Raw genomic sequence first — 25,866 nt, 5'->3', positions numbered from 1 at the left:
ACAAACAAAACAAGTGAGTAGTTAACCTATTTTATTCCATATTTTTCTGCTTCTCTGGTAGTTTGGAAAACCCTCTTGGACTCTCATGGGTTAAGTGAAGTAGGTTCTACCTTATCACTGAGTCATACAGTGTTTCTCAAAGTGTGCTCCATGGAATATTAGCCCCATAAAAAGTGTTCCAGGAGGAAAGGGCTTTGTGGTCAGATAAGACCAGGAAATTGTGCATTTGCTATTCTCTTCCTGGAGATAAGCAATGCACACTGGCTCTGTAAAGGTTCTGACAAGTCTGCAGCAGAGAAGCCTATTACACTTTGTTTAATCCAGTGCATCTCAAGTTAATTTGACCACAGAGCCCCCACCATCCTTTTTTTTGTAAATGAATAACAGATAGTTAGTGTCTAAGCAATAATCTCTGAGATCCACAGGAAAGTGGTCTAGACTGTAAATGTTGGAATCAGGCTCAAATTCAAAACTTAGATTCACTGACTTCAGACAAGCAACTGAACCTCTCTGAGCCTGAGATTCCTCATCTGCAATATGGCATTATAATGCCACTTGCTTTATAGGATTAACTGAAATTGTGTAAAGTGCTTAGCACAGGGCCTGGATATAATAACCACCAAATACATTAAGCATCTATTATTATATATATATTTTTATTTCTATCATTGTACATCCCTATGACTTCTGATATCATTTCTAGAGATCATTTGGAGGAAACGTCAATCTTGATTCTAGCAAAGTGGATGAAGTTCACAACACTGTTGTCCTTCATACAAACCTACTCTGGTAAGAAAGTCGGGGGCTTTTTTCTCAGCTTCTCAGAACTCTGGAGATTGACATTCGCCAAATCCAGTCCTCCGGAAACCTGCGGATTCTCTTTCACCTGTCAATCAGTTGTGATTTCTTAGGCTCCTCATAAACCAGTTATGTTCACCTGAAAGAAAAATTAAACCCAGAGTGGCAAATGAGGTTCTACATGTCAAAAGGCATTTCCTAGTTACTGGCTTACTTCTGGCCATGTGGAGCCAGGGCAGGAGAGAGACAGCGTGGAACAGATCAAGGGGAAGTGACTGAAAAATTCCCAGTTCTAGGAGCACTCACCTGTCCTTTTCGGATGCAGGTGCCACAGTAGACGTCACAGAGTCCACTGATGACTTGGCTAAGGCAAAGCACTGCTTCGACCACGCCGATCCCTAGGAGGATGGAGAACAAGACCACGTTCCAAAGGACGATATGCTCAGGCTCTTGGCACGTGGCCCAGGTGGGCTGGTTGAACAAGTAGTTGTCCCTGCCAGGATAGACGAGAAAATGAGCCTGGCTTTGAGAGACAGTGAAGGGAGGGAGGTGTTTCGGGAGAGGCACTAGTCTAACACAGGAGATTACAAAGCTTCAGGGTCTTCATTGTTCTCATCTTCATAAAGATAGAAGCTTTATTATTGCTCCTTGGTGGAAAGGCTGAGCAGACCCTTTCCCTCTGACAGCCAAGTTTCTCAGCAAGGCATTGTGGATGTAGTCATAGCTGCACAAGACAGCATATGAAGAAGTGGGAAACCCTGGGCTACAGGATTTTAACGGCTGCTATAAGGTCCCAGAGGCAGTGGAAGTGGTTAAGAGCTTGGGTGTGAAAGTCCCAGAGAACCAGGTCCTAACTCCAGCTTCCTCATTAAAAAGTTCTACAATAAGTTTCCTAAATGTTTTTGTATATCAGATTCCTTATGTGTAAAATGGCATTAAAAATGATGACAAGGTCCTGGCCGAATAGCTCAGCTGGTTAGAGTAGTGGTTGGCAAACTCATTAGTCAACAGAGCCGCAGTTTGCCGACCACTGGGTTAGAGCATCATCCCAATTTGCCAAGGTTGTGAGTTCAATTCCTGATTAAGGCACATACAGGAATCAACCAGTGAATGCATAAATAATTGGAACAATAAATTGATGTATACCCTCCCTTCCTCTCTTTAAAAAAATTAAATTTAAAAAATGGCATCAATACCATAGAGTGATTGGGAGGATTAGGTCAGGTGTTAGCACATTGCCTGCCATGCAGTAGGCATTATGGTTTAGTTATATCTTAGAAAGGGGAAGGCTAGAGATGTAGAGTAGCTGGAGAAGGCTTCATAGGGAAAGCTGGAGTCACTTGGCCTTGAAGGAGACAGCAGCACAGAGGAGAGCAATCCTATCTAATAAAAGAGTAATATGCAAATTAACCATCACTCCGCTACACCCACCAGCCATGCCCACCAGCCACGCCCACCAGCCAATCAGGAGCGAACATGCAAATAAACCCAACCAAGATGGCTACAGCCACAGAGAGCAGGAGGGAGGCTTGGGTTTCCCCGGCGATGGAGGAAGCCAAGCTTTCCGCCTGCCCTTGCCGGCCTAGGCCTCCACTCAAGGCTACAAAGTTTCAATAATAGAAGATACATAAACCCAAACAGAAATGGCGGCAGCCACGGAGCTGGAAAGAGCAGGAGGCTAGGGTTGCCCCGGGCAATGGAGGAAGCCAAGCTTTCCGCACACCTGGCTGGCCCAGGCCTCCACTTAAGGCTACAAAGTTTCAATTATAGAAGATACATAAATCCCCCAAAAAATGGCTGCCGCCATGGAGGAAGCAGAAGGCTTGGCTCCGCTCCAGGCTACAAAGTTTCAATTATAGAAGATAAACAAACCCCAGATACCAGGGCCTCCACTTGGGTCACCAGGGGGTGTGGCCGGCCTGCAAACCACCACAGGCCCCTTGCCCAGGCCGCCCCACGCCCCAAGGGAACCCCCACCCTGATCCAGGACACTTTTTAGGGCAAACCAGCTGCCCCCCACCAGTGCACCAGGCCTCTATCTTATCTAATAAAAGAGTAATATGCAGATTGAGCATCACTCCAACACACAAGATGGCTGCCCCATGTGGTCAAAGATCCTGCCCCCATGTGGACACAAGACGGCCGCCACAAGATGGCCATCAAGGGAGGGCAGTTGAGAGGGACCAGGCCTGCAAGGGAGGGCAGTTGTGGGCGATCAGGCCAGCAGGGAGGGCAGTTGGGAGGGACCAGGCCTACAGGGGAGGGCAGTTAGGGGTGACCAGGCCTGCAGGGGAGGGCGGTTAGGGGTGACCAAGCCTGCAGGGGAGGGCAGTTAGGGGAAAACAGGCTAGCAGGGGAGCAGTTAGGCATCAATCAGGCTGGCAGGGGAGTGGTTAGGGGGTGATCAGGCTGGCAGGCAGAAGCAGTTAGGGGCAATCAGGAAGGTATGCAGGCGAGCAGTTGGGAGCCAGCAGTCCTGGATTGTGAGAGGGATGTCCGACTGCCCTTTTAGGCCCGATCCCACCAGGGATTGGGCCTAAAAAGGCAGTCGGACATCCCTCGAGGGGTCCCAGATTGGAGAGGGTGCAGGCTGGGCTGAGGGACACACACGCCCGTGCACGAATTTCATGCACCGGGCCTCTAGTGAATTATAAAGAGAAATAGCATGTGAGCAAAAACTGTAAGGGAAATTTGGACTCACAGTGTACTAGTTGGATAAAGAGAAAGTAATTTCAGGCCATATTTCATAGAGCTGTATATTACTTGACATTCCTGTCTTTATTTCTACCTTTACCCATATTCATATACGTATCTATTGAGTTTCCAAACTTAAACTTACATTTAAGTTTCTTTAAATGTAAAAATTTATTGACCTTATCAGCATCTTTACATTTTACAAAAACCCTTTTGGCTAACCTATGGCAAAAGGCTTAAAGGGCAAAATGGAACTGGGATACTGTTGCTTCCTAAACCTGGTCAGGAGCTTCCCAGGTGTGACTCGAAACCAGCCCCTACAGAGGGTGGTTAGGGAGCAGCTGAAGAAAAAGATAAACCACGCCAGACTGGTAGGTGGCACGTTTAATAAGCAAGGGAATTTAGTTACAATACTTATATGGCTACAAGATGAGGAGTTTTCCATACCCACCCACCTGCCAGCATCTTAAAAGTTTTTATAGAGAGGCCCTCACTGGATTCAGTCACGTATAGTCTCAATATCACATTGCTCTCTCCAGGCTGTATACTTGGAACAGATTCTGGGAGTGGGGAAGGCAAGTGAATGCACATTTCAAGGACGGGGGAGGGCTGAGGAGCCTCCAATTGCCCAAGTCCAGCTTGACTGTCAATTGGCGATCACGTCTTCTGGATGAGCTCCCCCAACAGGTATTTGTTGAAGGTAGATGGTGTTGGAGATTGGGAACAGGGTGATACAGACTAGGTGAAAAGCAATGTATATTCAAGATATTGTCAGGAGAGAATTGACAAGATCTGGTAATGGATTGAACATGGGAAGTAAGAGGAAGAAGAATCAAAGATAACTCACAGCTTTTAGGTGTCATTTACTAGGATGGGGATGACCAATAAGAGATTTGTGAATATAGAGTTTAGGACATATTAATATCGAAATACTATGTGTTCAAGAGGAAACTTCAAGGACGTAATTAGATATTTGGGTCAAGAATTTAGAAGATTTAAGCTTGAAATAGACATTTTGGGATTATTTACATGGATAGATGGATGGTTGTGAAAGCCACGGGGATGGATGAGACCTGCCAGGGAGAGAACATGAAATGAAAAGAGAAACAGGGTCTTTCTCAATCAATTGGTGTTGGGTTTCTTTCTGTATCCCTTCAGGAAAATAAATGTGCATCATAATCACAGGGTCCAGACATTACAGGTAATTTGTGTAATTCCAAACTTGGTAATTGTCTTCCCAGTTTGACTGTGAACTACTTGCAAATAGGCAAGTTGTCTCATCCTTCCTTTGCACTCCCTTCTCTTTTCACAGTGCCTAGCAAGTACTAAGCAGACCCTTAGCACATACTCAGTTGAGTTTAATAACTGGGACTAATGAAATCAGGTATTAAATATATTGAATACCTTGGGCGGACTGCTTAATTCATGGGCACTTCTCCCCTTGGCCAATCACCTCCTAGAGATTATAGATTTGGAAGCAGGTGTGGAGAGAGGAACAAGACAGTAGGTATGAATGAAAGTACCTGGTCCCTTGGTCAATACTGAGAGCACATACTCTTTGTGGTCATCAGCTGTATTGTCATTAGATGTTAGACACTGACCCCAGACCATGAATGCTACTCACTCCAGGCTGTCATTCCTGAAAGGGTAGGTGTAGTTTCCACTGCCTGTGTCACAGAAGGGGCCACTGAGCAAACCCAGTGAAGAAATGACCACACAGTACACAGCCCCCATTGTGCCCTGTATGGCCAGAAGCACAGGGAACAGCATCTGCAATGGAACAGAGTCAGAAATTCAGTGCAGCAATGGGAAGGATGGTGGGTGGGAAGCCAGCTTTTTACAGATGCAGCCCCTGAGTTTCCTGGCAAATTGCAAAGGATCCAAATCTTTTCTTGCAAATGCCAGACCAAGTAGGTGTCCTTGTTTTGCTTCTCAAATGTACAAAATGAGTGCTGGAGGTAAGACGCCCTCTGTCCATTGATCTACTCCAGTTACAATTCTAAAGAATGAACTGATCCACTACTATTTGCCATCCTGGTGCTCGGTGTTCAGTACGTGTTTGTTGTATGGTTGGAGGAGTAAATGAATAATTATTTTTCTAATGCCAGAGTCAGTGACCAATTGAAGGGCTGTGCTGTGTACAAACTCCATAGAATATCTGTTGACTGGGTGGGTGGGTGAGGGAGTGTCACAGTGAGGCAAGTGTCGAGGGAAGGTGGCATATTAGCACATTAATGAATTGGGGAGAAGCTGATGAACTTGTTTGCTTCAAAGCATGAGCTTTTATTCCTGACACATCCATGTTGTGTCCCTCTCACAGGGAGTAAGGCAGGGGGACAGCTGGAGCGGAAAGGAATGACTCAGGGAGCTCCTTGGAGATAGTCCTCAGGCGACATGGGGCTAAGATCTCTGCGGACAGTCTGATTGGGAGCTGCAAGGGTTGGGGCAGGGACTTTTGAAGCAGAAAAGAGAAATGAGATGGTGTGCGAACTAGGAACCTAAAAGCAATGGACAGCTTGCTGTGATGAGGAACAAGAAATAAATTCGTAATGGAAGAACTTACGGAGTGGCAGCTTTTGTTCTTCACAGGACATTTTGAGAGAATTCCTGTGAAAGTGTTTTTGAGAGTACAATCTTCAACATCCCTTCTTGCTTGAATCCCAGTTCTGTGATGTGTTACCCCATTTGCTACTAGGGGATAGGAAAGTCAGAGGATGTGAGGGTCCTAGACCTCTCCACAGACAGACAGGCAGACAGATAGAAGTGCAAACAACCAAATGTTAGCAGGCTGGTCTACCAGAGCTTTGTGTCCAATGCAAATGACTCTCCTCACATCTTCTCCAGGTTCGTTTTTCCTGGGATCTCTTTTGGCTAGAGCCCTGCGTAATATCACTATGTTCCAAAGGAGTATTGGTCTAAAAGCACATGGCCTAGGGAATAATCCCTTTGCGGGAGGGGTGGGTAGGTAGGAGGTTAAACATTCTGTAGAATCCACAGAACTTACCCCACATCTGTGGACACAGCAGCCTCCTCCACCTCCTCTCAACAGCATTAGTGCTGGCACCATAACCTGTGGCAACAATATAAATAAAAATTAAAACTCTTGTAATGAAGGGAAGGTTACCCTTTTGGAACAAGGTTTTGATGTGTCTCTAGCTTTTAAAAATGTACAATGATTCCTCATTGCCTGTAGAATACGACATAGGCCCTGACTTGGTGTACATGAGCCCTTTGTGGGTGTACATGAGCCCTTTGTGGCTTCACCTCCCCTCCATCATTCAGACCTCCTGACACACCAGTTTATGGCCTCCCGGGATGGACCCAGGACTTTCCTGCCTCGGGGCCTTGAATAGGCCTTTCACCCTTGGCCATAAGGTAAACTCCTCTTCACCCTCAAAGGGTCCGTTTAGAAGCTATCTACTGTGGTAGGCTAAAAAATGCCCCTCTCCAAACCCTAAAGATATCTTCACTTCCTAATCCTGGGACCTGTGAATTGTACCCTCTATGACTAATGATGTGGTTAAATTGGGGTCTTACTAGGAGTTTACCCTGGGTGGGCCCTAAATAAGATCATATGCAGGGAGAGTTTTGAGAGACCAGCACACAGAGGAGAAGGCAGAGGCAGAGGCTGTGAAGATGGAGTGATGGAGCCACAAGTCAAGGAATGCCAGCAGCCACCAGAAAAGGCAGGGAATGGATTTTTCCCTAGAGCACAGAACATGGGGTTTTGCCAACACATTTCATTAGAACTTTAAGAACTGTGAGGGAATACATTTCTGATGTTTCAAGCCACCAGGTTTGTGGTAATTGATTATAGCAGCTGTGAGACACCACATGCCCTCTTTGTAGTTTTCAGTGACCTCCCCCTCTCTCTCCCCTCCCCCGAAGCTAAAGTGAATAGCTTCTTCCTTCCCACCACTCTGTCCTGTTGCCCTGAGCACACTGCATCCTCCTCCTCCCTCTGGGCTCTGGGCTCTGAGCTCTGGGGGGCAGCAGCTCTTACCCCAGTGCCGGACACAGAACCAGACCCAAGGACATGGTGGTAAAATTTGTGATGACGCTTCCCCCTGTTTCTTCTGGCAGTGTGGGATAGAAGAAAGGGCACTGGCATGCTAAGACCATGAGCCAGGAATAGGAAATAAATACACAATGAATGAACTTAACTTTATGAAAAAAAAAAAATCACCTCACCCGAGAAAGGGTTGGTAATGTGTTTGCTGATGCAAACATCTGAGAGATCTCCAGTCCCCTATCCTCATCAAGGTGACTAAGACATACCTTAGGGAAAATATGATTGGTATGTGGTTAATGCTAAAGATGATAGCCTGAGGCTGGGTGTGGGGGGATTGAGAGGCAAACTCACATGACTTTAGAGGCTCTGCATGTAATTTTAAGCAAAAAAGTAATGTCCTGGTATAAGGTATTAGGGAGTGGTGGGGACTGTGGAGAAATGGAGGGCACATTTCCCCTCCCCAGAGTATCCAAGTCACCGTAAAGCAAAACATGCAGACACTGCACCAAACTCCCAGCTGGTGTGCAAGTTTTGACATCTTGAGGAGAGCTGGGGCAGTTCCATGGCATCCAGTAAAAGGAGAGCCACAGGATTTGGCAGTGTGTATCCACAGTACTGGAGAAGAGTGCACTGACTTTGCCTGATTATCAGCTCTCTCTTTATAGTGGAAGTGGGTGGATCCAACTCCATAGGTACAAGGATGGTTTGACCTCCCCTTGCTCTGGTTCTTTTATGGCTGACATTGAATGAGAACTAGCCACAAGCCAGACTTGACTCTCTATATGATCTCATACAGTGCTCACCATAACCGTAGGAGATGGCTATTATTGCTATCCACATTTTACAGAGACTTCAGAGAGATGCAATGCTGTGCCTAACATCTCACAGCTCAAGTACACCCTCTTCTCTCCAACCCCATGGCCACTGCCTTAGTTTGCCCTAGAGCTGGGCACATAGGAAGACATAGAGCAGCACTAAAGACTGACTGGACAAAAAAGAAGGAAAAGAAAAGGAAAGAGAGAGAGAGAGAGAGAGAGAGAGAGAGAGAGAGAAGAGACTGGCTTTATTTTTTATTTTATGCAACCAATTTCCCAGGAGATCTGGGAGGTTTTGTTGGAAAGCTGTAGCCAAGGTTGGACAAGTCTGCTGGTGTTAAGGGGTGCTGTGCAGACAGGGTGTCGGGTCCCTGATTGAGCTGGGCTCCCTCTGTTTTCCTCCTGATCAGAGAATGCTTTCCCTCTGAGTCATTCTCTTCAAATATAGGTTCTGAGATTCTGCTTTTAGGAAACCCAGGTCTCAAGCTGCTTGATTCCTTTCAATAGTCACTGTACCCGCTCATTTATATTTTGAGAGAAGTTGGGTGCTAATGTTCCTATGCGTTCTACAGTTGAAGAGAGTGAGTTTAGGAATTTGCCTGGTGTTGGAGCTGAGAAATGCAAACCTGCCCCGCAGAAGGAAGCAGCGAAGGTCAGAGGCAGGAGACAGGCACTGGGTGGACCCACAGAGAAGGTGAAGGAGCAGGGAATCGAGCCAGGAAAGGGGACAGCTCGAATTTCACTGGCTGCCAGGGGTTGGGGGCACTCTGCAGACATGGTCTCATTTAGTGTCTCCACCCTGTTGTGAGATGGTGTGGATTTTCCTTTCACTGCAGCTCAGGGAAGTCGCACAGCAGGCACAGGGCAGACTCATCATCTGAGCAGGGTCTGTTAGACTCCTGGGTCCGCGCTGCCCATAAGGAAGGGCTCTGAGCTGAGAAACCAACAACCTTGGCCCAGGTATTGCTGGTTTCGATGTTCTCTTGTGCAGGGAGGGGTGGGTGGTCAGGGGATGTAACTTGAGACATCACTGCATCTAATACTGTGTGGGGGGAGAAGAAGCAGGAAGGGAGATAGTCAACTTTTTCTGAGGCTTCCTTATGCCCCATGCATTCATCCATTTACTGAACACTTACTCAGTGCCTGGCACTGGGGCCTCGAATAATTAAATGATCTTTTCAAAAGGGACTACTGGGAAAGGAGGAGCCAAATGAAAACAAATGCAGAAAAGAAGGAAAACACAGAATGTCTACTTCAGGGGGTAACAAACTACAACCTGTGGGCTAATCCAGTAAGTTGCCTGCTTAATAAATAAAGTTTTATTGCAATATAGCCACACCCATTTGCTTACATATTGCCTATGGCTGTGTTTGCCCTATGATGACAGAGCTTGAGTGGTTGAAACAAGAGACCACATTGCTTGCAAAGCTGGAAATATTTACCACCTGGCCTTTTACTAAAAAGTTTGCTAATCCCATAATTTTGCGTAGGGAAGCCTGGATGGGAGTGACATAATTTATATTTCAAGGTGGTCATCTTGAAACCAGATGAACTTGACAAATACTCAGTTATTATGCTTTTTATAAAGTGTATCTTTCATGCAATTAGCAGCCATATATTAAGCTCTAGTATCAGCCGGCAATTTGCTAGGTAGGTTCTCAGTGGGCAAAGGTTAACAAGATTTGGACTCTATTCTGGAGGAGTTCACAGCCCAATGGGGGAAGCAGGGACATAAAAAGATGCTTGATATGTTGGGCACAATGTGGAAACTGTTTATGTATCATGTGTTGTGGGTACAGAGGAGGAGCAGCCAGCCATGCTCCGGGGCCCAGGGAATGTGGCTTGAAGAAGAGACAATTGCTCTGTGACTTGCCGGGTGTTAAGGGGAACCCTTCATCTGGAAGAGGTAAGCTAGCTAAACCTCATTCTTTTTGTTGTTGTTGTTAATCTTTCCCATTGATTTTTAGAGAGAGTGGAAGCAAGGGGGAGACACAGAGAGAGAAGCATCGATGTGAGAGAGACATATCGATTGGTTACCTCCCACATGTGTCCCGACCAGGGCTGGGGATCGAGCCTGCAACTGAGATATGTGTCCTTGACCAGAATCAAACCCGGGACCCTTCAGTCCGTGGGCTGACACTCTATCCACTGAGCAAACTGGCTAGGGCTAAACCTCATTCTTACCAAGAGTCCAGCTCCAAGAAAGCCATGGAAAAACCAGACCAAGTCTGTGATCTTGGCAGGCTCCAGCACCTGCCCATTGGGAAAGTACAGCAGGAGGTTGGCAATGATGGCAGCGATGGCCAAGGGCAACAGCAGCATGCCGGTGTACCTGGAGCCCATCTCAGAGCACATGGTGACTCCTCCCTGGAAGAGAGAGAGAAAGCAACCAGGAACCTGCCACTGCAGCCACTGCACCTGGAGAGAGTGCACCACCGCAGAGCCCCAAGAGCAGGTGCCACGCCCACCTTCCCACCTTCTCACTGGTAGGTGGTGTGACTGGAAGGCACACATCTCTCTGAGGCTCAGTTTCCTCTGTAAAGCAGAGAAAAATATCGACCTCCTAGATGGTAGGGTATGGACCAAAGGAAGTAAAATCAATGTGAAAACTGCTGGCTCATACTAGATGTCCCATAGGTTTCCTTAAAGGACTGGTGGTGGGTTGGGCAGGGGGGACTGAGGTCGTATTTAGGAAATTACTGGTATCCTGTTCTGGTTCTTTCATCCACTCCAGGACTAATTCCCATAGTGATTATGAACTAGATCTGGGGTCTGAACCCTGGCTCCACTACACAGCAGCTATGTGACCTTGGGCAAGGTATTTAACCTCTCTCACCTCAATTTCCTCATCTGTAAAATGGGTTTGACAATAGTCCTCCCCTTGTGGGATCTGTGAGAGGATGAAAATAAGGTAATATATTCAAATATTCTCATACAAAGCTCTCAATGCATGGTTGCTGGAGAGTAAAGAACCAGGGGACTTGGAATAATCTCATTTTATTTATGTAGCAAACGTCTTTTCTCACATTCTTTGTCAGTCAAGTTTATTGAGCCTGGAGGTTTCAGAGAAGCCAGGATGGAGGCACATGGAGGGAGGGAAAGGTTCTACATCTTATTTTCCCTACACTCACTGCTACCAAACAAACAGGAGATTCAAGACAGTAATTCATTCGCTGGGTGAGGGCTGCGGGAGAAGCCTGTGGAATGTCACTGCGACCCGGGAGGTGTTCCAGTTTCGTGTTAGGGGGCGCTCTCCTCACACCTCTTTGTGGCATTCTTGACTCAGATTCAAGCTGAGATTGTTGACTGGCTCTTGAGTAGCAGCTCATTCACTACCCCGCTCCCCAGACATGGAGGCCTGGTGCCTGGACTGGCCAGTCCCACAGGGGGAAACCTGCAGTAATTTGCACGGCCAGGGACCACAACTGAGAAATGTCTGGCATTAGCTCTCTGTTCCTTAGAAGGTTCAAATAGTTATTAGTGAACAATGGCTTACACAGGAAGATAATGCTTGGGGTCTTATTTCTAACTGTTATCTAAGTCCAGGCTGCAGAAAGCTGACGCCTGAATGGGGTGCTGCCTCTGGCTCCTTTGCTTGGATGGAGGAGATTGAAACTGTTGACCTCACTCCCCATTATGATCACTAACAACTGTGATCACAAAAATTTAACACTTAGAGGGGCATAATACTGGATGAGGTGCAACAACAACACGCAACTACTTGCTATTTGCTCAAGGCACAGTATAGACATTATTTCATTTAATCCCCGTGAGGTTATAGCTAACAGCTCCACAAGGAAACAGTATTATAGAATCCAGGGTCTCCCAGAAGTAAATGTCAGACCTGATACTAAAATGTTGGTTTGCCCATTCCCACCTCTAGTTATTCCCATTTAGGGCAGGTGAGTAGGGACTGGGAGCTCTGAGAAGCCAGGGCTGTTGAGCCTTCTTACATCCTGTAAAAGGGTACAAACCCAACAGCCTCCTATTTCTCCTTAGCACATGATGTCACAGCTCTTGGTGTAGTGAATACAGCTGTGCTCACCCTGTGGGAAAATTGCAGATCTTTTTAAGAGGAAGGGAGGGTGGGTGAAGACTGGGATCACATTTGGAAAGGGGGACCGTGTGGCACTCAAGGACGGCACTTAATTAAACTATAAGAATCTGATCATTCCCTTGGGCCATGGCAGAGACTCTTAGAGATACTAAGAACTCTTAGAAATCCAGTCCCTTCATTTCCTGGGAAGCATAGCCCCAGGGCGTTAAAATTATTTGTTCAAGGTTATACAGCTAGGTAGTGGGAATAAAACGGCAAAAATAGTCACAATCATGTCCACAGACTTGACTTCATTTGATTCTTCAATAATCCCATCACAGAGACATCATTATAATACCCATTTTATGCATTTGTTGCTGGACACAGTCTGAAGCTCAGAGAAGCTAAGAAACTTGTCTGAGGCCACACAGCTTGTAATGGGGCAGATCGGCTTCTGAGTCTATCCAGTTCCCATAGTTTTTGGCCTCAACAGGTGGTACAAGCACAAGCCCTTGGGTTCCTTAAACACAGACTTCATTTCAAATCACCTGCCTCATGCTTCCCAAATAGTCATATTCATAATTGTCGGACAATTGTACCCCAAGTTTGGGTTTGGACAGCCTGGTGGCCGCATTGAGGCTTTTAGGCTGGCTGGGTAGTGCCAAGCCATGGCACTAGCTTTCAACAGCAATCCTGCCCATCCCTGAGCAGAAACACACAGACACACCCATCAACCCAGTACCTGGTCAGTGGGGGTTTGGGGCGCAGGCTTGCTGGGAAGCTGCTTCTGGCCAAGCCACCCTGGCCCCACCAGGCCAGCAGCAGTGAAGGGGCCCTGCAGGCCGTGTTGCAGTTCCAGAGAATTTTCTAGCTCAGCTTCTGGAAGTTCCTGGGTGGGCTCTGGATCCTTCCACCTTTCAGGAGACACAAGGTGAACACTTAGAAGATGTCGGAGAGCAGCAAGTCCCAGGTTCCCACCTTACAGCACCGTTTTAGACAACCAACGACAGCGCCTACTCTTCCCCAGAGCCTTCTGAATGAACAAGACCTTTGTCTCAGAGGCCGAGGCCCAAAACCTTTCCAGGCCCCGCTCAGGCCACTCAGCACTATGGCAGGCTGGGCTCTGCGACACGCGGGCTCCCCTCTTCCTGTCTGTCCCCTCCTCTCTCCTGCTACCCCCTAGACTGGGCAAAGTAGCTCAAATTTCCCCAATAAGAGCTGGCACTGCCTCCCCTGCCGGGCGGCCCCAGGGGAGGAGCCCAGCCACCCAGCCGCAAAGACTCCCTGCACTGGTTCACGCCTGATAACCTCTGAACAGTTTCCCTGGCGGATGTGTTTCCATGGAGCTGAGATGGAGGAAGGCGTAGGGCTGTGATTGCTCTGGATGTTGGCGGGCAGGGCAGGCATCAGCCCTGTGTGAACATCTGTGGGAAAGGCCCAGGTTATTGACTGGGGCGGGGGCGGGGGGGGGGGGTAGGGGGCGGTGAGGGTGAGGGGGTTGGAGCATCACCTTGTCATCCTGCGGAGGCCCTGCTCAAGGACCCGGGCTGTTGACCAATCACATGTCACCTTGATGGGCAGTGGGGCCTCCTGGCTGTGTTTGGTTTTCTGGCTGGGCTTGGTGTCTGAGCCAGCCAAGGAGGGGAAACGATGGTCCAGGAGGCCTTCCCGCGCTTCTCACCCATTCCTCTGGCCCTCAAGGCTGTGATATTGATGCGGCAAGAAATGGATGAAGTGTAACTGGGGCACTGTGCCAGGAATCTGGTTATCTGATCCCACAGTGAGATGAGCCCCAAACGGCCCTGCCTCGCGTCTATCTCGACTTTCGCAGTCAGTGGCCAGCGGTGGCTGCAGGAGAATGGCCTCTTTGTCTTTGGTCTGGCTGTCACCCCTTCCTGCCCATGAGAACACATTTCCCTTTAGTAATCTACCAAGTGTTATTTTTCCTCCACAGTGACCAGCAGTGTGTTACTAAACCTCTGAGAAAGTGGAATCAAGTGATTCCATAATCAGATACCAGGCTCCTGAGGTCCAACCATGTTGTAAATTATAACCTACATCTTAGCAAAGTGCTTTCCTATGCTGTGCCTAGACTGTCTTTTCTGCAACCCGAGGGCTGTCTGGACAGATGTTTTTCCTCTCAGTATTCAGATGGGGGAACAGATTCATGGTTGAGCTGACTTTCTGATCTTGGGCTGTCCCCCACACAGCCTGTCACCTGCAGAAAGTCCCTGGACATGCTGCCCATAATAATTTCTCATGTGTGATTCTCCATCCCTTGTCTGCTGGCTGGATACAGAAATCCTAAGGAATGCTCACACCACAAGATCTTTTCAGTTCTATCCTCCATTCCCAAATTCCAAACCAGAACACTCCTGTCCCTGAGCCTTCCAGGTTGAAGGACTTCACCGCATCCACAGCTTCCCCCTGCCAACTAAGTCAGGTATCACACTTGCATTTGTTGGGATGTTGACATTCCCTGTTCTGTGATCTCATCTCCTATTCTCTTGGTCTTTTCAATTATTTTACTGTGTTTTTGGAGGGCATTTCCAGGAGGGGCAGAGATAAACACAGGTACGATCCTTCATGATTAAACAGCAGTCCTGTTTGACCACCTTTAGAATTGACACTGGAGTGAAAATAACTTCAGAAATAATGATTTTGCATTTATTAGTTGTTGTTTGTGATTTGTAAGCACAAACCACACCTGTGTAATTCACTTACCTTTAATAAACTGGATAATAATTAATAGGACATTGAAATTACATATAATGTGTGGGTTTTGTTTTGCCTTTTTTTTTTCTTTTTGCTTTTATTTTTAATGATTTTTCTTAAATAAAAAGGGATGGTGGGCCCTGGCTGGGTAATTCAGTTGGTTAGAGCTTCAATCCCCAGTCAGGGCACATACAAGAAGCAACCAATTAATGCATAAATAAGTGGAACAACATATCAATGTCTCTCTCTGTCTCTCTTCCTCTCTCTCTCTCTCTCTCCCTCCCCACCTTCCTTTTAATTTTATTGATTGATTTTTAGAGAGATCAGACCAGACTTTTGGGTGAACTTGAGGAACTCCTCTGTAACCAAATATGGCCATTAGAGGGAGCCTAGACCTTGTGAGAACATGAAACCCTGGTGAGGGAAGAATTGTATGAAAAAAGCAGCAGAGCATAGATTCTCTTATTCAGTTTTTACTAATTTTACTAACCAAGAAAATATTATGCCTAGGAAACAAGATGCCTAATTCCTGAGGATTCATGGACAAGTCCATTAACCTTAACGAGTTCTTATGAAACAAACTAGAGGCCTGGTGCATGAAATTTGTGTAGGGGAGGGTCTCTCAGCCTGGCCTGCACTCTCTCGCAATCCGGGACCCCTCGGGGGATATCAGACTGCTGGTTTAGGCCCGCAGTTGGACATCCCTCTCGCAATCTGAGACTACTGGCTCCTAACTGTTGGCCTGCCTGCCTGCCTGATTGCCTGTAACCACTCTGCCTGCCTGCCTCATCACCTCTAACCACTTGCCTACCCGCCTGATTGCCCCTAACCACTCTGCTTGCCTGCCTGATCACCCCTATCCACTTTGCCTGCTTGCCTGATCATCCCTAACTGCTTGCCTGCCTGCCTGATTGCCCCTAACTACCTCTGTCTTGGCCCCCACCATTGCGGCTTTGTCTGGAAGGACATCTGGAATGACATCCAGAAGGTCATTTGGCTGTCCTGTCTAATTAGCATATTATGCTTTTATTATTATAGATAGTTAAATTGACCACCATTAGTAATAATTATAAGTATTTATGTTGACTTTGATAACGTTAGTTATAACTAATAAAATATTTACTAATAATAACTTACTTATTCATTGTAATAATATTAATCACGTGTTTCTTGGAGAGCAGAGAGACACGTGCATGTAATGGCTCTGTCTGGGGACACCAGGAGAATTGTGATGTGCTTTTTGGTGGAGTGAAGAGGTGAACCTGAGGGGCTGAGCCTCCTTCCCCAGGCTCCGTGGATCTGAGGGAGGTGGTGGCTGGGCTCCAGCACTCAGCAAAGGCTCCGCATGGACTGGGGATCTGCTCATGTTTGCTTGTCATTATTGTCTTGTGTGATGAACAGAGAGTGTTCCTGAGTTTAGCTCTTTACACTAAATGAATGGGCAAGGAATGGGCAGACAGGGCAGCAGAGGGAGGACACGGAAGAGCTGGGAAGACAACAGCCTTTCGGTCTGTCCCAGCGCATAGACAGACACCACAGAGATATGCTCTATTGTGTGCCACCTACTGTTCTTGCCAGAAAGACTAGGGACCCATTTCTTTTGACGTGTGGAGAAGGTGGGTTGTAGCTGATGATGTGCATTAATCCAAGTGATTTCTCCACCTAGCCCAGAGTTCTTGTCATCAGGCAAGTCAGGGAGTGTTCTTCCTTGCTCAGTAAGCTGGTAAACTGAGCGGCTGTCCCCACCCTGACTCCTGGCCTCCTTCAGGGCCCCACACGGGGCTGAGAATGCAGTGCACTCCTTCCTTGGCAAAAGGCAGCACCACGTGGACTTTCGCTCCTCCTGAGTCACCCAAGGTCATTTGACTGCTCCACTGGCTGGTGTGGCTGGGATTTCTCTGGAGCCCACATGTTCATTGCATGTAGGTCCTTGACCAGACATTGGTGTCCTTTGTCAGGTTCAAGATACAACTTTGTGTTGAATGAGGCAGTTTTGGGCAATGAACTTATACAAATATGAAAATATTCTTAATAAGGAATATTTTTTAAAAACATACCAGATTCTTACTGTAAAGTTAAAATTGGTAGAAGATTTGGAGATTTCTTTTTTGTAACAGACATGGCTTGATGCCACCGTTAAAGTTAGTGTAGGCTAGAGAAAGAGATTTAGAAATGGAGAGGGATACTTTCCTTAAACTCAATTAGGCAAAAATAGTATCATTGAAGGGAAGAGTCCTGGCCTAGGAGAAGAAAGCTAGATGACCTCAGGGAAGATTCGAGCCCAAGCCCTTCTTTCTCCTTGAAGCTTCTTTCTTTCCCTGCCCTCCCCTCTCGGGATGGTTCCCTCCCTCGGGCCAGAAACTCTCTCTCCACCTTGCAGGCACCATGTCCGTTCTTTACTTAGGTCTCAGCTAATATATTTTACTTCCATTGGGAGGCTTTCCTGACCTATCCTGCCACATGCTCCCTACCTGCTACTTCTCCCCAGATAATCTAGCCTATAAATCCATGAGATCAGGGATGGGTATTATATATGAAGGCTCTAACACAGTGCCTGGTCTTTGGTGGGTGTTCACTAGAGGACTACTGGTTGGAAAAAAAAAAAAAAAAAAAAAGACTGCTCAAGCCCTTGCTCACCTTACTTTTCCCTACAATCTTATTTCACTTACTGTCTTGTTTCTACTGTCCAGGGCAGTATTGTTTCCATGTTTTTCAATGTACGTATTTTTTATGAATTCAAGTACATTATAAACTACTGGAGAATGGGCACCAACTTTATTCTTCCCTGAATTCTCCCGGCCATCAAGCATAGAACTGAAAAACTAATGGAGGGTGTAATAAATACTTTCTGGTGTATTTAGTGAATGGATAAGACGCTGCTCAAAATTAACTAGGTCTTTCTCATTTCTCCCCGTCTTCCATCGCTGTTTGTGATTTACTCTTTTCTCCTCATGGCTCCACCTTTCTTGGCCCCAGATCACTCAGATGAAAGAGGGAAGAGATGGAGCCCATAATTAAGCCTACTCACAAGTGTCTTCACAAAAAATACTCTTCAGGACTTTAAAAAGCCAGATTAAATATTCCAGAATCCCTTCCAAGGGTCCTGAGGCTCAGCACTTACCCCCTTAATTCTGAGTGATAGAACCAATCTAGCAGGTTGGTAATGAGATCTCTTTGCCTCAGTTTTCCCATATGTATAATGGGGTTAGTAACACTTGCCTTCTACCTTCTACATAAGAACATGGTGAGATAATGTCATAACATGCACTGCTGTCCTCAGATGAAAGGTACCCCATAAATACCAAATGCTATTAAAAGCCCTTGACCTATGGAAGATCATGGAAGCTTTATTGCTTATGGCGTTCACAGCAAGATGAATGAAAAGGACTTCTTGGCTCTGGGACCTGGCAGCTGCCCATGAGAATTAGAATCTGTGCATGAAGCAAGGGCCTAAAAGCAATTTGGCAGTGATCCAAAAATGCTTTAAAAATTTCAAATAAATTTATAAAATAACTGACTATGGTTAATAAATCAAAGTACAAAAAACTCTTGTAATAAAAGTTGCTTGTTTCATCCTTTTCTAATTCCTGTTCTTTCCCCAGTGTAGCCACTTGTAATCTTCTGACTTTTGATATTATCTGCTGTATCTAAATAAAATGTTTGTACTCCTGTTTTCTTATTGATCAATTTTAGAAGTTAGTTATTGTATTTCTGCTACTAATTTGTTATGATTTTACCATCCCCTTTCCCTCATCCTTTTAATTTAGCTATATCACTATTCTATTCCTTTTATCACTGTTCTTTGAAACTGTCATATGTGTACCACTCTATTTCTTGGTCAGCTATAGACTTTTTTTTACTTCCTACCTTTAAAAATGGGAACGTTTGCATCTTTACCCTTTCTTACAACTCCCCTTTCTGCTTTATACCTCCCCACTTCTATCATTTGAATTTCTACACTGTCAAGATCTATAATATTTACACTCTGTCCCAAAACCGTAACTGTATTCTGTGCTTTTCCTATGGGTTTAGTTTCAGAGCTGAAGTTCATTTAAATTGCTTAGTGTAGAACCCTATTTTGTACTATGATTATATTTCTTCTCTTGTAGAGCTTTGGGTTTTTTTTAAAAGTTTCTATCTCCTTTCCTTTTCTGGCACTGTTTATTTTTATTATGTTTATTATATTTATCTTTAATTTATTTTCAGCTACTTTATCCAAATAGGCATTCTATTACATATCCTTCATCCATTTCCCTGAGATACCCCTCTTAGGGCTCTTTCTCCTCTGACTGACTCTTCTCTAACTGCTGCACAGTCACTACTCTGGGACTTCCTCACTGTCTCAGGTTTTTAGAGCCCACATTTTCCTTATTCTTGGTTAATCTTTTGTTTTGCTGAGGTATATTCTCAATAGCTCCCCAAAAAGGCATATTAAAAAATAAATATTTAGTTTTGAATGCCTAGAAATGTTTTTATTCTTCCCTCAACATAAGTGATAGTTTGTCTGGGTAGAGAGTTCAAGGTTGGAAATAGTTTTTTTTCTGAGAGTTTTGAAGACCTTATTCCATTGTCTTCTGGTTCCCAGTGTTGCTGAGGGGAAGTCTAGTGCCAGTCTGATTCTTGTTCCTTTGTCGGTAACCTATTTTCTTCACCATAAAATCTCATAGAGTCTTCCTGTTTCCTCATCATTTTGAACTTTCACAATGATGTGTCTAGATGCGGGTTTGTGGAGACTTGGTGGGCCCTTTCAATTTAGGAATACTTATCTTTTATCTCTGATAAGTTTTTCATATAGTTTCTTTGATAAATTTTTTTCCTCTTTGTTTTTCTGAACTTTTCTTTTCACTCTTGCTGGTTGTCATGGGCTGAGTTGTGTGCACCAAAATCCACATGTTGAAGCCCTAATCACTAGTACTTGCAAATGTGACTGTATTTGGAGATAGGGCCTTTAAAAATGTGATTAAGTTAAAATGGAGGTTATTAGGGTGGGCCCTAACCCAATGACTGATGTCCTTTTAAGAAGAGGAAATTTGGATACACAGAGAGACATCAGGTATGCATGCACAAAGGAAAGACCATGTGAAGACACAATGAAAATGTAGCCATCTGCAAGCCAAGGAGAGAGGTCTTAGAAGAAACCATACCTGCCAGCACTTTGACCTTGGATCTCCGGTCTTCAAAACTGAAGGACAATGAATTTCTGTTGTTTAAGCTGTGGTACTGAGTTTTGGCAGTCTTAGCAGATTACTATACTGATCAAGTTCAAGTGAAACATATAGAAATAAACAAACTTTAATTGGTTTCTTTTAATAAAGAAAATTTATTGGCCACATAACTAAATAGTCAAAGGTTGGAAATAGCCTTGACCACTGCTGAATTCAGGGGGCCCAGCAACATCACCAGGATATGACTTCTTTCATCTCTCAGCTCTACACTCTTCTATTCTGCCATTATTCACAGACCCTGGGTGGGGGTAGGGTCACATGGTCCAAGGTTTAAGTACAGTGGGAACGAATCTCTCTCTTTTTCTGCAGTTCTAGAAAACATCTCCTTTTTCTTCATTTGTCTTTTTGAGTCACATGTTCCTACCCAAATTTTGAGACCAGGAAATTGTAGTGTTCTGATTATCTAGTCTGGTATTACATACTCCCTTTGAGCTGGGGGTGTGGAGTCATCCGCATCTAAACTGAATGAGTGTGAATGGAAGAGGAATGGTTATCCCAGTGGTTGGCAAACCGCGGCTCGCGAGCCACATGTGGCTCTTTGGCCCCTTGAGTGTGGCTCTTCCACAAAATACCACGTGCGGGTGCGCACGTACAGTGCGATTGAAACTTCGTGGCCCATGCACAGAAGTCGGTTTTCTGCCTGGGCGAGTCTATTTTGAAGAAGTGGTCCTAACGCTGAGCCACACTCAAGGGGCCAAAGAGCCGCATGTGGCTCGCGAGCCGCAGTTTGCCAACCACTGGGCTATCCTATCAGAAGGAATAAATGCTGGTGCTAAATAATAGCAAAGGTCTATACTGTTAGGTTAATTTAGAATTTTGATTTAAATGTGTCTGGTAAGAGGAGCATAGCTGCATTCATTTATATAAATTTGAGATATTTAATAGTGGAAGAATGGTGAGCGAGAGGAAGTAAGGATCTGATCTAATTAGTATTTGGTGAGTATGTACTCTGTGTCTTGGAGGTAAGTGAAGGAGGACAAAGAACCTTTTTACCTTTAGTGAGTGTGTGTGTGGTCAGTGATTGTTGTGGAGTTTCCATCTGTGTGCAGGTGGGTCATCCTTTAGCACTTTTCCATGACATCTGTCTTTGTAGTGGGATGGGGAGTTACGGCTGATCTTATTTATCAACACTTGAGGCTCCATGAAAGAGCTCTGGGAAGAGAAACTTATTTCAGAGGGATTATCATCACTAGTCTTATGGTGTTTATTTCAATAACCTCTGCCATCAGTGGATGAGTCCATGGACCTTTCTTTGATAGATGGCTTTCAAGCTGATGTTAATATAGAGAAAGTGGGCACATTTTTGTTAGAAAATCTTCTAAGACTTGATGGGATTTGAATATGCTTTGTAACTATCCTCTGGAAACACATTTCTGGGATTGGTTCCAGGTCCCATTACTGACTCACTGGATGGCTTCTGATCTGCAATTCATAGCTGGTTGCCTCAGTTTCCCCATTTGAGAACAAGCCGCAACCAGACCCATTTCCTTCTGTAAGATGTTGTGATATGTAATTAGAGTTTTACATTTCTTTTTAAATTTTTATTGAATTTATTGGGGGTAACTTTGGTTAATAAAATGAAATAGGTTTCGGGTATACAATTCTAAATAATGCATCATCTGTATATTGTATTGTATGTTTATTATCCAAAGTCAAGTCTCCTTCCATCACCATTTACTCCCCCATATCCTCTTCTACTTCCCTCCACCTCCCTTTCCCTCTGGTAATTACCATACTGTTGTCAATATCTATGATTTATTTTTTGCTTAATCCCTTCATCTTTTTCACCGAGCCCCTAACCCCCTTCCCTCTATCAGCTGTCAGTCTGTTCTCTTATGAGTCTGTTTCTATTTTGTTTGTTAGTTTATTTTGTTCATTAGATTCCACATATAAGTGAAATCATATGTCATTTGTCTTTCTCTGACTGGCTTATTTCACTTAGCATAACAATCCCAGGTCCATCCATGCTGTTGCAAAAGGTAATAATTTCTTTTTTTATTACTGCTGAGTAGCATTTCATTGTGTAAATGCACCACAGCTTTTTTATCCACTTATCTACTGATGGAACTTGCTTCCATGGCTTGGCTATTGTAAATAATGCTGCATTGAACATAGGGGTGCATATATTCTTTCAATTCAGTGTTTTGGGTGTCTTCGGATATATTCCCAGAGGTGGAATTGTTGGGTGGTAAGGTAGTTCTATTACTAATTTTTTGAAGAAACTCCATACTGCTTTCCACAGTGGCTGTATCAGTCTGCACTCTCACCAATAGTGCAGGAAGGTTCCCCTTTCTCCACATCTTCACCAGCACTTGTTTGCTGATTTATTGATGGTAGCCATCATGTGAGGTGATATCTCATTGTGGTTTTAATTTGAATTTCTCTGATGATTAGTAACATTGAACATCTTTTCATATGCCTATTGGCCATCTGTATGTCCTCTTGGGAGAAGAGTCTATTTAGGTTCTTTGCCTATTTTTTTTAAATTGGATCATTTTTGTGTGTGTGTGTGTGTGTGTGTGTGTGTGTGTGTGTGTTGAATTGTATAAGTTTTTTATAAATTTTGGATATTAAGCTCTTTTTATTATTATTATTATTTTTAATTGTTGAAGTATTACTAATAGTAGTAGGATATTAAGCTCTTATCAGATATGTCACTGGTGAATATGTTCTCTCATTTAGTGGGTTGTCTTTTCATTTTGTTGATGGTTTTCTTTTACTTTGGTGTAGTCCCATTTGTTTATTTTTTCTTTTGTTTCCCTTGCTTGAGGAGATATATCAGAAAAAATATTGCTACAAGAAATGTCCAAGATATTACTGCCTATGTTTTCTTCTGGTATTTTTGTTTTTGAGTCTTACATTTAAGTCTTTAACCCATTAAAGATTTTTTTGTATGGTATAAGAAGGTGGTCTAGTATCATTGTTTTGCACATTACTGTCCAATTTTCTCAACACCATTTATTGAATAGACTATTTTTACCCCATTGTATGATCTTGCCTCCTTTGAGTTTTATTTTCTTCCTCTCTTAAATTTATTTCCTCCCACAAGCTGCCCTCAGTGCCAACTGATCTCAGTTAGAAGGGAAGTGGTATTCATTCTCATTCTCATTATCATTACCATTATCATCATCATCATCTAATAACTACTACAGTAATAGTAGCTTACATTTATTAAGTGCTTTCCATATATCAAGAACTCTGCTAAGTGATTATTTTTAATTACGCGTTGTGGTAAGTGGCCTCGTTACATAATCCCATTTTAACATATGAGGAAACTGAGGCATAGATGGGCTAATATGGATTTGCTTTTTTTCCCTTCAAATTTTTAGCTTTTTTTTTTACTTTTATGAACACATTTTATTTATTTATTTTTTAACATTTATTGTTGAAAATATTACATAAGTCTCCCTTTCCCCCCCCATTGACCTCTTCTAGCCCCCCACCTACCCAGGCCTTCACCACCCTGTTGTCTGTGTCCATGGGTTATGCATATACGCATATAAGTTCTTTGGTTGATCTCTTCCCACCTACCCACACTCCCACACCTTCCCTCTGAAATTCTGCAATCTGTTCCATGCTCCTATGTCTCTGGATCTATTTTGTTCATCAGTTTATTTTGTTCATTAGATTCCACATATGAATGAGATCATGTGATACTTGTCTTTCTCTGACTATCTCATTTTGTTTAGCATAGTACTCTCCAGGTCCCTCCATGCTGTTTCAAAGGGTAAGAAATCCTTCTTTTTTACTGCTGCATAGTATTTGCCTCACTCTGGAGCCATTATTCTTAACTGTTATACATAGCTATCTTCCTGAACAGCAAGAAGTCAAAGGGCTTATGGAACAACAGCAGCTTCTAGCCCAAGGTTGCCCAACTTCAGTGGTCAGAAGACTAAAACTACTTGGGGGATTTAGGAAGAACTTTAGGGGTCATGGCTCCTAACACTCAAATTATAGGTGAGAACGTTAACATAAAGAGATTGAGTGACTTACTCAAGTTCATACTGAACAGGACCTCTTTATCAACAATGATTTTCAAATATCTTCTGAGCCAACATCAGAGCTCACACATTAATTGCTAATTAAAAAAATGTTCTACTCCTCTAACATTGATTTTTAGTGACAAAGAGAAAAGTTGCAAGCACGACTTTCTGATATGGGTATTTTCCATTTCAAGAACTGAGTCGGACTCTTCACATTGGTATTTCATTCAACTCTTGGAAACTTCTTGCTAGTATGTGCATGGGCTCCTTGTTGCTATTCCACAGTGTGTGCTGTTGATGTCAACAGTATCTGATACCAACAGTATCTTTTGATATGGGAATTTCGTCATTAACTCCTCTATATTCTCTTTAAGTATCATATTGTGTGTTTGTTTTTAGGTGTTTTTTTGTTTTGTTTTGTTTTTTTTTAACTTTTGGGTTGGGTTTAGAAGCTTTTTGGAACCATCTGACTTATTTATTTTTGTCCTGAGGAGTAAAAGTTTGAGTCATATCTCTGTGGGCTTTTTGCTCTTCCAAGACTAGATTAATCAATTTATTGAAAAGCAAGGCCACTGGGCTTTGTTCAAACAAGGCACAAGAGTATTATATGGCTTTCTACTTGAGAAGTTCATTCACAGATAGTGCACTGGCACTAGAGACGGATGCATTGTTCTATCATTAAATCAACTTTTCAGATAATAAAAGAAGGTTACTTTCTTTTCCAGTCACTGTGGAAAATCATCATATTCAGAGTTTCACTTATTTCAGTACAAACTCACTGTCTATAGTTACACTAGCATCTTTTTCACTGTCATAAAGGGTTGCTTTTGACATGGAGACATGCTAAGTAATCTTTCAGATAAAATGCTAACAGCTCTGCCTCTACAGGTGTCTGCTTTGAAACCAAGGGGCCTTTATTGTAAAATGCTTTGGGCAAATGAAGCCTTTGATGAAGGAGACATATAAGATATGGTCTCATACCACATAAAACACACCTGTAGGAAGAAGTATCGATACATGAAAACCCTATTCTCCTTCTATACACCTCTTTCATTAGGATTTATTATAGTATCAGTTGTTCATTTATATGCATTTATTAAGCACTGCAGAAGGTGTTGTTGGGGGATATGAAACTGAGGAAGTGTGGGATCTGTTTTGTGGTTGTTGGATAGCTGGGGATACAAGTTGTGAGCACAGGGCGGCTTGCACAAGAACTATGACACAGCAGTCAGACACATTGACAAGGGTGCTACAGCGGGATGTAAAGACCCAGGTAATTCGGGATGTGAGGAAAATATATGGGAAATATTTCTGGAAGAGCTGGAATTTGATACGCATCTCGAAGAAGGTAGAAGCTGTGGATTAAAGAATAGAAATTATGGGATTTGAAGAAAGGAGTGCTGAGGAAAGGAATAAAGTATAAAAACACTAAAATTGACTTGGCAAAACATTTGTTTAGCTAGAACACAGGCAGCATGTAGATGAGATTGCAGAGGTGTAGGCTTGGGGAGATGGGGGCTCCGTGGACAGACTACAAACTGAGAGGTTATGATTTGATATGAAAACTACATGGGAAGCACTAAATGAA

The 25,866-nt window shown here is 44.0% G+C and overlaps 1 protein-coding gene across 1 annotated transcript; it reads right to left on the bottom strand.

Annotated features, from left to right (window-relative positions):
• Positions 1 to 806: 806 nt before the first annotated feature.
• LOC308257805 (transmembrane 4 L6 family member 1-like) lies at positions 807 to 13,157 on the bottom strand. Its single transcript, XM_080687869.1, has 6 exons — positions 13,098 to 13,157; positions 10,504 to 10,686; positions 6,497 to 6,562; positions 5,117 to 5,262; positions 1,105 to 1,291; positions 807 to 937 (listed from the first exon to the last, which is right to left on the bottom strand). Exons 2-6 carry the CDS (start codon positions 10,672 to 10,674, stop codon positions 917 to 919), a joined length of 591 nt encoding a protein of 196 aa, XP_080543995.1. The 5' UTR covers positions 10,675 to 10,686; positions 13,098 to 13,157; the 3' UTR covers positions 807 to 916.
• Between the last annotated feature and the right edge of the window lie 12,709 nt (positions 13,158 to 25,866).

Source organism: Plecotus auritus (genome assembly GCF_963455305.1).
Source record: "Plecotus auritus genome assembly, chromosome: 9".
NCBI lineage: Eukaryota > Metazoa > Chordata > Mammalia > Chiroptera > Vespertilionidae > Plecotus > Plecotus auritus.
This window is presented reverse-complemented; position numbering and strand designations above follow the sequence as displayed.

Coding starts and splice junctions, on each gene's coding strand:
- LOC308257805 (XM_080687869.1), bottom strand. CDS start 10,674: ATGTGCTCTGAGATGGGCTCCAGGTACACCGGCATGCTGCTGTTGCCC. Junction 6,563..10,503: donor TTCTTGGAGCTGGACTCTTG/GTAAGAATGAGG, acceptor TTGTTGCCACAG/GTTATGGTGCCAGCACTAAT. Junction 938..1,104: donor CCTGCATCCGAAAAGGACAG/GTGAGTGCTCCT, acceptor TTTTTCTTTCAG/GTGAACATAACTGGTTTATG.